The following is an 11,777-nucleotide window of genomic DNA, read 5'->3' as shown; positions in this document are numbered from 1 at the left end:
ACTCGGCCAGCGCGGTTGCTCACGCCTGTAATCCTAGCACTTTGGGAGGTCGAGGCCGGCGGATCACCTGAGGTCAGGGTTTCAAGACCAGCCTGGTCAACATGATGAAACCCCATCTCTACTAAAAATACAAACATTAGCCAGGAGTCGTGTCGCATGCCTGTAACCCCAGCAACTTGGGAGGCTGACACAGAAAAATCGCTTGAACCCAGGAGGCGGAGGTTGCAGTGAGCCAAAACTGCGCCATTGCACTCCAGCCTGAGCAACAGAGTAAGACTCCATCTCAAAAAAAAAAAAAAAAAAAAAAAAGCCAAGCAAATAAGAAAAAACACAGACGTCTCCACACATATACTAATTTGAATGGTATCTGCATTTCTCCTGTCTTTGTCTGTTCAACACTCAGGCTCTTGGCTTTTGGAGCTGGCACAACCTACATCACTGGAACTAGAATATGTGTCTGTGTCTCACACCCATCCAGCCCGGGATTCCGGCTGAAGGAAGGAGGCAATCCCAACTATCAGGGGGGGCGAAGGCAGAACAGGAAGCTCAAGGAAATCTCGTGTGACCTCAAGAGGCGATCTGAAAGACTGAACAGGCACACAGAAATATCACGTCTACAAAAACCTGCGGCTTTGGGGGTGGTGGAACAGTATTTGACGGGGAACATCCAAGAACAGCCAGGCCTAGCATCCACACTTGCCCTGGAAGGCAACTGGCCATTTTCAAATCAAGGGTATGAAGCCAACCGGCTGCAGAAGGGGCTGTTGGCCGCCTACAGGACATCAAGGAGGTGGAAGCTGCCTTCCATGTAGCTGCCAGTGGGAAGTGTGGGAAGTTTTTTTTGTTTTTGTTTTTGTTTTTGTTTTAGATGGAGTCTCGCTCTGTCACCAGGCTGGAGTTCAGTGGCGCAATCTTGGCTCACTGCAACCTCCGCCTCCCGTGTTCAAGTGATTCTTCTGCCTCAGCCTCCCAAGTACCTGGGACTACAGGCGCCCAGCAGGCAGTTTTCACCAGGTTGGCCCACAAGTACCATAACAGATTCAATGCCCCCACCTCCAACCAAGAGACTACCCCGCCCTTTTCTTCAGCGCTCCCTGTGCCTTCCCTTTTGCTCTGCCACCCACCGGGATGTGGCATCTGCTTCCATCTGGCTACTGAAACTAAGGAGGGAGACTTGATGGGATATGGCAACAGAGGTTCAAAGATGAGGGCTAATAGAGGAACTGAGGGTGTCGCGCGGGTTTCTGGCCCAGATGAACTGACCGTGTGCGTGGTGGCACCAGAGGGATATAATGGCTCCAGAAAGAGGTCTGGGCCCGAGTGGAAGGATGAGCTCCGTTATGCTCCTCAACAGCATGGAAATAACCATGCAGGAGAGGCCACCAGCATCAAGCCACAGGGAGAGCAAGGATGCTCATGACGGAAAGGACAGTGACATGGCAGAACTGTGACGGTGAACCACAGGAGGAAAGGCAAGAGAGACTGGGGTTCTGAAAGGAGGCGCTCAGTTCCTCCTGAAGGTGAGGGAGAGTAGCGCTGAACAACGGGACCTGTGAGACCCCAAAGTAGGATGAGAAGAGGAGGGAACATGAGCAGGGTATGTTGGGAAAAGGCAGAAAATGCTCCTGTGGCAGGGCAGGGCCCCCACAGCGCCTAGACCCAGGCACTATGGTGACTGCAGGGCTGCTGCTCAGAGGCCGGCCCAGGTGCCCTACAGGGAGAGGGCCCACCACAGAGCGCTAGTAGAACTATTCTTCAAGCGCCAGGGAACACAGCAACACCCCGCACCCTCCAACACTCCCAACAATCGCAGAGAGGGCAGACCACAGACCACAGAATATGAGAACAACTTTATTTCAAACTGCTCTGAACTGCGTTGGGAGGGGGCAAATGCAGCAGAAGAGTAGAAGCCCTGGCCGAAGAGGAGATGGAGGGAACCCACTTGGCTGCAGCTCTGGAGCTCCAAAGGTAGCAGCTGCTCATCTTGCAGGAGGATGCTGGCTCCAACCTGTGAAACAGAGCAGCTCAGGGACGGGCCCCCAGCCAGGGCCAGCCCACAGCTCTCCTAAGCTGCTGGGACTGTGGAAAGGGGCACGGTGTGTGCAATACTCACTTCAAAGGTCCTGGAACTTGTCAATGAGGAACTGCATGGCCGCTGAAACAGAGAGGCAGAACCGGGCACTCCAGACCCAGGGAAACAGAAACCCAATCCCTGCCCCCGTGAAGAACCACCTAGCCCTGCAACCCGAAACCCCACCAGCCCTGGGACTGAGTCATCCACCCGTCACCTGAATTAAATGTGGAAATGCCTTCTAAGCAGGAAAGTGGTTCTCAGGTGTTGGGCCATCCCAGAACCATTCAGAACGTGTTTCAAAGACAGATAAGCCAGCCATCAAGCAAAAACCGTACAAGCAGTACCAGGCAGCAGTTAAAGGAAAACACATAAGGTATCTCTAACCGTCCTAAGAGAAGATCTCTGGGACTTGTGGACAAAGTGTACACAGAGTTCAGACGACACATTGCTGTCTGTGCACACCCCTAGCTGGAAAGGCACAGAAGGCTCCAGGGCCAGGCCTGCTTGGTTCTCTTCCCCAGAGGAAGTCAGTCCCAGTGACACCACCTATACCTGCAGTCCACCCCCACCCCCGGCACCTGCAGAACCACACCGCTGTCCATCCCTGCCCCAGCCAGTGCTCCATCATACCTAGTTGGTCTCTAAGGTCTTCAATTTCCATCTGCAGCAAGATGCACTAGCCCAGGAGACACCGGTTGAAAGGAAATGGTTAGTCAATTCTGGCTTCCTTTCTCCCCATTCTCCCTCTCTCCCCCAGCCCTTATAGCCCCCATAGCCTGCAGCCCAGTGGTGAGGTGGACTGGCACAAAACCCTCAGTGGAAAGGAGGCACTCACTCTGCATGGGGTATGGTAGGCAGAGGGGATTGGGGAGACACCGAAATCAGTTTAACCTGGACACGGATCCCACCATCCAGTGTGGACCTCTATTTCTAGGAGCCACACAAAGCATTACCCGAGGACAGCCCTGGGCTCCAGGGGGCTGCTGCTGCCTTTCCGGTCTTGGGGGATGGACAGGCGGCTGCTGGTTACCTGAAAGAGAACACAAAATCCAGCTTCCAAGCCTCCCAGTGAGGTGGAAAGGGCCTAGCAGGGTCTAAAGTGAGGCACCATCACCCTCTGCTGGCAACATGTTGCCCCTGCTCTGCCCAGCATCTCCAACCCTCCCTCTGGGACTGTCTTCCCTGTTCTCCCGCGTGAGCCCATCTGCACCTGTGGCCCCCTAGCATTGTGACTCCGGGTTGGACTCCAGCAGCGCGGCAGCCACAGCCAGGCCCTGGGAGGGCCAGTGTGGCTGAGCAGGACTTAACAGAAAAGGGCTCAGTACCGCCGAAAGTCTCCTTCCAGAGTTGGAGTGTAGGGCGCTGCTCCAAATCGCCCCCCCACCACACAAACCCCACTCAGAGAGGACGATGTGGCTTAAAGCCAGCCCCGTCGACACCCCGTTTCCCGTGGGACAGCTACCTGGGTGGCCAGGGAAGCCTGGGAGCATGGCTAAGCCCCCAGAAGCGACAGAGCCAGAGGTCTCCCTCCCCACCCCTCTCCCCTCCACCCCTATCAAACCCGCAAGACTCACCGGAGGGTGCATGGCGTCTGGGCACCAGGCGTCTCAAGGTGAAGGCCGAGGGCTGTGAGGTTCCTAGTACTTGGGGAGCTCTGATGTTGGAATCACCACCGCTGTATTCTCCACGACGCATGGACAGGGAAATCAGCTCTGGCTTCTGTGTGGGAAGCTAAAACAGAAATTTCTGAGTCAGGCTGGCGGTGGGGACGGACGGTCAGTACACATGGGGAGGGACTGTGTTAAGGTGGAGACTCCAGACTAATCTCATTAACACTTTCTCCTTCAGTCCGCCCCAAGACAGGAGGGCTTGCTTAACAGCTAGGGAAGGAGGAATTGGGAAGTTGATGAGTCTAGACGCCCAAGCTTTGCGCCCCAATCCAAACCAGCTGCCAGCCCTGCCTTCCATCCCAGCTCCTCTCTCAGGGAGGAGGCAGGACAACTGCAGAGTGTCCGGGGCCAGGCCTGGCACACACCAAGTGCTCCCTTTAATGTGTGCTCCTAAGAGGAGGACCCCAATCAGTCATCCTAGTGTCCCTGGGCTCCTGATGACAACCTGTGAGCAAGGGATAGAGAGGGCATGGGAAAGAGGTGTGTGCTGGAAGAGAGGTGGGTGGGGGGGAGACAGAGGAGAAAGAGGAGGAGGAGAGCAAGGAGAAGAAGGAGGAGTGCGCGAAGAGAACCTACTTACTTGGGCCCTTGGGACCTCATCTCTATTTGGGTCATTATCTTCTCTGGCGGCAGCCTGGGACTCCCTGGCCTTCCTTCCTGCAGGTTTCTTCCCAGGGCTGCTGTGCTTGGGCTCCTTGGGGCTCACGGACTTCCCCAGGAGGCCCACACCAGACACTGGCGGGAAGCTGGCCGGATCAGGTGGAACCGCTGAAAATATCTGCCCCCAGGCAGGAAAGGCTCCCCGCAGGGCCAGTTTTGGCGCACCCTCTAGGGATATCTTCTCCTGGGCCACCTTCCTTCCCAGAGTGCCCCGGGGTAGGGGCCCTCTAACGGCAGCTCCTGAGCAGCTGGGCCTGACCCCGCTCTTTCCCCACACCATGCTCTTCATTTTCTGCAAGGAAGACATGTCCAGCTCTCCCACGGCTGGCCTCTCCATGGCTGGGGTGAGTCTGCGGGGAGGAGAGGTCAGGAGAGGTCCCTGAACCTGAAGGTAACTCTCCCTGCGGTGAAAACTGGGGCCTCTGCAAGTGTCTGCTGGCTTCTTGGGGTTTCCAGGCTTGGCCTGGCTTCCTTCTTTGGTGCTAATGATCACCCTGATCACCGGTAAGTCGCTGCTGTCATCTGTGGAATCAGAGTCGTCAGTATTCAGCCCGGTGGGGCCTTCTGCGGAGGGCTGCCGGGGATCCACTTGGACGCTCAATCTGCTCTTCGAGACCCTTTCTGGGTTCTCCCAGGCCGGTCCTGGCCCAGGAACACTGAGGTGGAGAGGGCCGGCGGAGGCCTGCGGCCATTCTCCAGGGCTGGGGCTCAGCGCGCCTCTCCAACTGGGACCGACCTGCAGGTCCGCCCCGATGTCAGTGGACCCTTCGGCAGCGGCGCCTTCTGGGGACGGGTGTCCCTGGACACTGAACGGCGGCATAATGGTGGCTGGCTCATCAGCCAGGTAGAAAGAGTAGTCCACACCACCCCCTTGGTCGTCGACCGGGGTGCCAGGCCGGCCTTCCTGGCCCCAGAGCACCACCCTTCCCTGCTCTATCAATTTGCTCTCAGGCTCCAGGCTGAAGCCTTCGGGATCTGTGAACCCGCTCTCGCCCTTGCCCTCGCCACTGCGCTGCCCCCGCAAATCAAGGCCTCGGCTGTGGCCGTGGCCCCGTGGGGCTCCCGGGCTGGCGGTGTGGGCGCCGGCCTGCTCGCCACCCTCCGGGCCTAAACCAGCCCCGCAAACGGACACTTCATCGGTGGAGCTCATGGCGCTGGCCAGTCCAGACAGCCCGAGCTGTGGGGAGACGGTTGTCCTGGTAACAGTGGGAGAGGAGAGACGAGTCCAGCCAAGCCTAGCCGAGGGGGCCACTCTCAGCTTCGAGCCTGAGAGCAAATTGATACAGCAGGGAAGGGTGGTGCTCTGGGGCCACAGGAACAGCAAGGCCTTTGGGACACCGCCACCCTCACCACAGTCTGCTCACGAGATGTCACTGACAGTGCGTGGCTTCCGGGCTCCCTCAATGCCTGCGTCCCGCCTTCTCATTGTTCCACACCTTCTCATTGGTCTGCCCGTTGCCAATCAGTGCGCCCCTTGTTGGGCGAGGCTTCTGGGCTTTACCCAATCAGGAGGCAGACTCTTGGATTGCCCCGACGCCCGTGGTTTGGCTGGGTGGGTGTACTTGGGTCGGGTCTTGGGGCCAGGGCCCACTGGAGCTCTCCATCCACCTCTTTCTTCCTGTCCTGCTGCCTCTGGCCAGGCACCTACTTTCCAATGACAGCCACGTCTCTGAGCCCCAGTGTCCCATTGTAAGGCAGAGGTCAAGGGGAGAGCTGCCCCCAGCTCATCAGCTTAGGAGAATAAATGTCCTGATGCACGAGAACCACCTGGCACACAGAGGAGCTATCATTAAAAAGTAGGTGCCCAGCCAGAGGGAGCAAGACAGCAAGAAAGAAGGGGATCGAGAGCTCCAGTGCACCCTGGCCCCAAGACCGGACCAGAGCATATCCACCCAGTCAAATGACGGGCATCGGGACAAACCAAGAACCTGTGTCCCAATTGGTTAAAGCCCAGAGGCTTCACCCAACAAAGGGAGCGCTGGTTGGTGGAGGAGGGACCAATGAGAAGGCTCGACACGGGTGTCGAAGGCGTGCGGAAGCCACACGCTGTCGGGAACACGGTACTTCCGCCTGCCGTGAGGGCGGCGGTGTCCTGAAGGCCTCGTTGTTCTGTCCCGTGGCCCGCTTGGCTGGGCTTGGTTGGGCTCGACCATCTGCCCATAGGCCAGGCTGCCTGAACTGGCGCCATGAGCTCCCCCGATAAGGTGTCCGTTTGGGGGGCCAGTTTTGACCTGGAGGGTGGCGAGCAGGATGGCACCTGCACAGTCAGCCCCGGAGCCCCACAGGGCCATGGCCGAGGCCTCGATTTGGGGGCACCGCACAGCAGCAAGGGCGAGAGCAGGTTCACAGACCCCGAGGGCTTCAGCTTCGAGTCTGAGAGCAAATTGATAGAGGAGGGAAGGGTGGTGCTCTGGGGCCGGGAAAGCCGGCCTGGCACCCCGGTCGACGACCAAGGGGATGGTGTGGACTACTCATCCTACCTGGTTGATGAGCCAGCCGCCATCGTGCCACCGTCCAGCATCCAGGGACACCCATTCCCTGAAGGCGCCGCTGCTGAAGGGTCCGCTGAAAACTGGGTGGACCTGGAGGTCGGTCCCAGTGGAAGAGGCGCGCTGAGCCCCAGCCCTGGAGAATGGCAGCAGGCCTCTGCCGGCCCTCTCCACCTCAGTGTTCCTGGACCAGGCCAGGCCTGGAAGAACCCAGAAAGGGGCTTGAAGAGCAGATGGAGCGTCCGCGTGGACCCCCAGCAGCCCTTTGTAAAAGGCACCACCAGGATGTCTACCCACGACTCTGATTCCTCCGATGAGACCAGTGACTTACCACTGATCAGGGTGGGCATTCGCCACAAAGAAGGAAGCCAAGCCAAGTTCGGCAGCCACAAGAAGCCAGCAGACATATCCAGACACTCAAGCTTCCACTGCAAGGAGAGTTACTTGCCCGTGCCGGGCCGTTTCCTGACCTCTGCTCCCCGCGGACTCATTCCAGTCGTGGAGAGGCCGGCTCTGGGAGAGCTGGACGACTCTCCCGGGAAGAAAATGCTGAGCAGGGCCTGGGGAAAAGTGGACGCCAGGCCCAGCTGCTCAGGAGCTGCCACTGCAGGGGCCCTGCCCCGGGGCCCTTCGAGGAGGAAGATGGCCCAGGAGAAGAAGTCTCTAGGGGGTGCCTCTCAACTGGCCCTAGGGATACCCTTTCCTGCCTGCGGAGAGAGACTCTCAGCCGCTCCCCCAGGGCCGGCCACCTCCCATACGTTGCCTGGTGTGTGGCCGCAGGGCATGTCCAAGAAACCCCAAAAGCCTAAGCACAGCAGCCCCGGGAAGAAACCTGCAGGAAGGAAGACCAGGGAGTCCCAGGCTGCGGCCAGAGAAGATAATGACCCAAATAGAGACGAGGTCCCAAGGGCCCAGGTGAGTAGGCCCTTCTCACCCTCCTCTCCCTGTTCATCCTCCTCCTCCTCTGTCTCCCCCCAGCCTCCTCTCTTCCAGCACACACCTGTTTACCCATGCCCCCTATGTCCTTTGCTCAAGGGTTGTTATCGGGAGGCCAGGGACACAAGAATGCCCTATCGGGGTCTTCGTTGTAGGGGCACACGTTAAAGGGAGTACTTGGTGTGTGACGGGCATACCTCCGGACACTCTGCAGGGGTCCTGCCTCCTCCCACAGAGAGGAGCTGGGACGGAAGGCAGGGCTGGCAGCTGGTTAGGTGGGAGTGATTCCTTAAAGTGTGGCCCGCAAACCTGGGGCATCTAGGCTCATCAACTTCCCGACTCCTCCTTACTTAGCTGTTGCCCGAGCCACCTGGAAGGGGACCCGGGCTACCTCACTATCCCCGTTGTTTTCCCTGGCTGGCCTCTGCCTCCTGGCCTGGGGCTGACTGAGGGAGAAAGTGCTGATGAGATTAGGCTCTGGAGTCTTCAACTTATCACAACCCCTTCCCATATGTACTCACCGCCCGCCCCCATCGCCAGCCCGACTCAGAAATTTCTGTTTTAGCTTCCCACACACAGGCCAGGACTGCCTCGCCTATCCATGCATGGTGGAGAATTCAGCAGTAGCGACCCCAACATCAGAGCTCCCCAAGTTCCGGGAACTTCAGAGCCGTCTGCCTACAGCCTGGGAGGCCTCGTGCCCAGACGCCATGCACCCTCCGGTGAGTCTTGCGGGTTTGATAGGGGTGGAGGGGAGAGGGGTGGGGAGGGAGACCTCTGGCCCTGTCGCTTCTGGGGGCTCAGCCATGCTCCCAGGCTTCCCTGGCCACCCAGGTAGCTGTCCCACGGGAAACGGGGTGTCGACGGGGCTGGCTTTAAGCCACATCGTCCTCTCTGAGTGGGGTTTGTGTGGTGGGGGGGCGATTTGGAGCAGCGCCCTACACTCCAACTCTGGAAGGAGACTTTCGGCGGTACTGAGCCCTTTTCTGTTAAGTCCTGCTCAGCCACACTGGCCCTCCCAGGGCCTGGCTGTGGCTGCCGCGCTGCTGGAGTCCAACCCGGAGTCACAGTGCTAGGGGGCCACAGGTGCAGATGGGCTCACGCGGGAGAACAGGGAAGACAGTCCCAGAGGGAGGGTTGGAGATGCTGGGCAGAGCAGGGGCAACATGTTGCCAGCAGAGGGTGATGGTGCCTCACTTTAGACCCTGCTAGGCCCTTTCCACCTCACTGGGAGGCTTGGAAGCTGGATTTTGTGTTCTCTTTCAGGTAACCAGCAGCCGCCTGTCCATCCCCCAAGACCGGAAAGGCAGCAGCAGCCCCCGGGAGCCCAGGGCTGTCCTCGGGTAATGCTTTGTGTGGCTCCTAGAAATAGAGGTCCACACTGGATGGTGGGATCCGTGTCCAGGTTAAACTGATTTCGGTGTCTCCCCAATCCCCTCTGCTTACCATACCCCATGCAGAGTGAGTGCCTCCTTTCCATTGAGGGTTTTGTGCCAGTCCACCTCACCACTGGGCTGCAGGCTATGGGGGCTATAAGGGCTGGGGGAGAGAGGGAGAATGGGGAGAAAGGAAGCCAGAATTGACTAACCATTTCCTTTCAATCGGTGTCTCCTGGGCTAGTGCATCTTGCTGCAGATGGAAATTGAAGACCTTAGAGACCAACTAGGTATGATGGAGCACTGGCTGGGGCAGGGATGGACAGCAGTGTGGTTCTGCAGGTGCCGGGGGTGGGGGTGGACTGCAGGTATAGGCCGTGTCACTGGGACTGACTTCCTCTGGGGAAGAGAACCAAGCAGGCCTGGCCCTGGAGCCTTCTGTGCCTTTCCAGCTAGGGGTGTGCACAGACAGCAATGTGTCGTCTGAACTCTGTGTACACTTTGTCCACAAGTCCCAGAGATCTTCTCTTAGGACGGTTAGAGATACCTTATGTGTTTTCCTTTAACTGCTGCCTGGTACTGCTTGTACGGTTTTTGCTTGATGGCTGGCTTATCTGTCTTTGAAACACGTTCTGAACGGTTCTGGGATGGCCCAACACCTGAGAACCACTTTCCTGCTTAGAAGGCATTTCCACATTTAATTCAGGTGACGGGTGGATGACTCAGTCCCAGGGCTGGTGGGGTTTCGGGTTGCAGGGCTAGGTGGTTCTTCACGGGGGCAGGGATTGGGTTTCTGTTTCCCTGGGTCTGGAGTGCCCGGTTCTGCCTCTCTGTTTCAGCGGCCATGCAGTTCCTCATTGACAAGTTCCAGGACCTTTGAAGTGAGTATTGCACACACCGTGCCCCTTCCCACAGTCCCAGCAGCTTAGGAGAGCTGTGGGCTGGCCCTGGCTGGGGGCCCGTCCCTGAGCTGCTCTGTTTCACAGGTTGGAGCCAGCATCCTCCTGCAAGATGAGCAGCTGCTACCTTTGGAGCTCCAGAGCTGCAGCCAAGTGGATTCCCTCCATCTCCTCTTCGGCCAGGGCTTCTAGTCTTCTGTTGCATTTGCCCCCTCCCAACGCAGTTCAGAGCAGTTTGAAATAAAGTTGTTCTCATATTCTGTGGTCTGTGGTCTGCCCTCTCTGCGATTGTTGGGAGTGTTGGAGGGTGCGGGGTGTTGCTGTGTTCCCTGGCCCTTGAAGAATAGTTCTACTAGCGCTCTGTGGTGGGCCCTCTCCCTGTAGGGCACCTGGGCCGGCCTCTGAGCAGCAGCCCTGCAGTCACCATAGTGCCTGGGTCTAGGCGCTGTGGGGGCCCTGCCTTGCCACAGGAGCGTTTTCTGCCTTTTCCCAACATACCCTGCTCATGTTCCCTCCTCTTCTCATCCTACTTTGGGGTCTCACAGGTCCCGTTGTTCAGCGCTACTCTCCCTCACCTTCAGGAGGAACTGAGCGCCTCCTTTCAGAACCCCAGTCTCTCTTGCCTTTCCTCCTGTGGTTCACCGTCACAGTTCTGCCATGTCACTGTCCTTTCCGTCATGAGCATCCTTGCTCTCCCTGTGGCTTGATGCTGGTGGCCTCTCCTGCATGGTCATTTCCATTAATTAATTTTCTCATTAATTGTCTGCTATTCTATTTTATATGGTTTGGCTGTGTCCCCACTCAAATCTCAAGTTGAATTGTATCTCCCAGAATTCCTACCTGTTGTGGGAGGGACCCAGGGGAAGGCAATTGAATCATGGGGGCCGGACTTTCCAGTGCTGTTCTCATGATAATGAATAAATCTTACAAGATTTAATAGGCTTATCAGGAGTTTCTGCTTTTGCTTCTTCCTCATTTTCTCTTGCCACCACCACATAAAAGCACCTTTCGCCTCCTGCCATGATTCTGAGGCCTCCCCAGCCACGTGGAACTGTTAAGTCCAATTAAACCTTTTTCTTCCCAGTCTGGGTATGTCTTTATCAGCAGTGTGAAAATGGACTAATACAGTAAATTGGTACCAGTCGAGTGGGGCGTTGTTGAAAAGATACCCGAAAACATCGGAGCAACTTTGGAACTGGGTAACAGCCAGAGGTTGGAACAGTTTTAAGGCCTCAGAAGAAGAGAGTAAAATGTGGGAACGTTTGGAACTTCCTAGAGACTTGTTGAATGGCTTTGCCCAAAATGCTGATAGTGATATGGATAAGGCCCAGGCGGAGGTGGTCTCAGATGGAGACGAGGAACTTGTTGGGAACTGGAGTAAAGGTGACACTTGTTTTGTTTTAGCAAAGACATGGGCAGCATTTTGCCCCTGCCCTAAAGATTTGTGGAACTTTGAACATGAGAGAGATGATTTAGGGTATCTGGTGGAAGAAATTTCTAAGCAGCAAAGGATTCAAAAGGTGACTTGCGTGCTGTTAAAAGCATTCAGTTTTAAAAGGGAAACAGCAACTTGAAGCATTCCTTTTGAAAACTGGCACAAGACAGGGATGCCCTCTCCCACCACTCCTATTCAACATAGTGTCAGAAGTTCTGGCCAGGGCAATCAGGCAGGA

The 11,777-nt window shown here is 57.1% G+C and overlaps 2 protein-coding genes across 3 annotated transcripts; one reads left to right on the top strand and one right to left on the bottom strand.

The window, feature by feature from the left end:
* Nucleotides 1-1,835: 1,835 nt before the first annotated feature.
* On the bottom strand, nt 1,836-6,287 carry LOC129476096 (uncharacterized protein CXorf49-like). 2 transcript variants are annotated; one of them, XM_055268688.2, is made up of 6 exons: nt 4,325-6,286; nt 3,649-3,805; nt 3,028-3,104; nt 2,705-2,750; nt 2,114-2,155; nt 1,836-2,008 (listed from the first exon to the last, which is right to left on the bottom strand). In XM_055268688.2, exons 1-5 carry the CDS (start codon nt 5,552-5,554, stop codon nt 2,115-2,117), a joined length of 1,551 nt encoding a protein of 516 aa, XP_055124663.1. In that variant the 5' UTR covers nt 5,555-6,286; the 3' UTR covers nt 1,836-2,008; nt 2,114. The 2 variants fall into 2 exon arrangements, 1 of the variants encoding a protein (XP_055124663.1); XR_010119684.1 differs by lacking the exon at nt 1,836-2,008 and having other exon boundaries at nt 2,112-2,155; nt 2,910-3,104; nt 4,325-6,287.
* Nucleotides 5,908-10,262, top strand: LOC129476098 (uncharacterized protein CXorf49-like). The gene is made up of 6 exons (XM_055268691.2): nt 5,908-7,808; nt 8,395-8,551; nt 9,096-9,172; nt 9,450-9,495; nt 10,045-10,086; nt 10,192-10,262. Exons 1-5 carry the CDS (start codon nt 6,591-6,593, stop codon nt 10,083-10,085), a joined length of 1,539 nt encoding a protein of 512 aa, XP_055124666.1. The 5' UTR covers nt 5,908-6,590; the 3' UTR covers nt 10,086; nt 10,192-10,262.
* The last annotated feature ends 1,515 nt before the right edge of the window (nt 10,263-11,777 follow it).

The sequence above is a fragment of the Symphalangus syndactylus genome, chromosome X (assembly GCF_028878055.3).
Source record: "Symphalangus syndactylus isolate Jambi chromosome X, NHGRI_mSymSyn1-v2.1_pri, whole genome shotgun sequence".
NCBI classification, from domain to species: Eukaryota; Metazoa; Chordata; class Mammalia; order Primates; family Hylobatidae; genus Symphalangus; species Symphalangus syndactylus.
Note: the sequence above shows the minus strand (reverse complement) of the source record. Positions and strands in the feature narration are given on the sequence as shown.

Coding starts and splice junctions, on each gene's coding strand:
- LOC129476096 (XM_055268688.2), bottom strand. CDS start 5,554: ATGAGCTCCACCGATGAAGTGTCCGTTTGCGGGGCTGGTTTAGGCCCG. Junction 3,105..3,648: donor CAGACGCCATGCACCCTCCG/GTGAGTCTTGCG, acceptor GTTCTCTTTCAG/GTAACCAGCAGCCGCCTGTC. Junction 2,156..2,704: donor AGACCTTAGAGACCAACTAG/GTATGATGGAGC, acceptor TCTCTGTTTCAG/CGGCCATGCAGTTCCTCATT.
- LOC129476098 (XM_055268691.2), top strand. CDS start 6,591: ATGAGCTCCCCCGATAAGGTGTCCGTTTGGGGGGCCAGTTTTGACCTG. Junction 8,552..9,095: donor CAGACGCCATGCACCCTCCG/GTGAGTCTTGCG, acceptor GTTCTCTTTCAG/GTAACCAGCAGCCGCCTGTC. Junction 9,496..10,044: donor AGACCTTAGAGACCAACTAG/GTATGATGGAGC, acceptor TCTCTGTTTCAG/CGGCCATGCAGTTCCTCATT.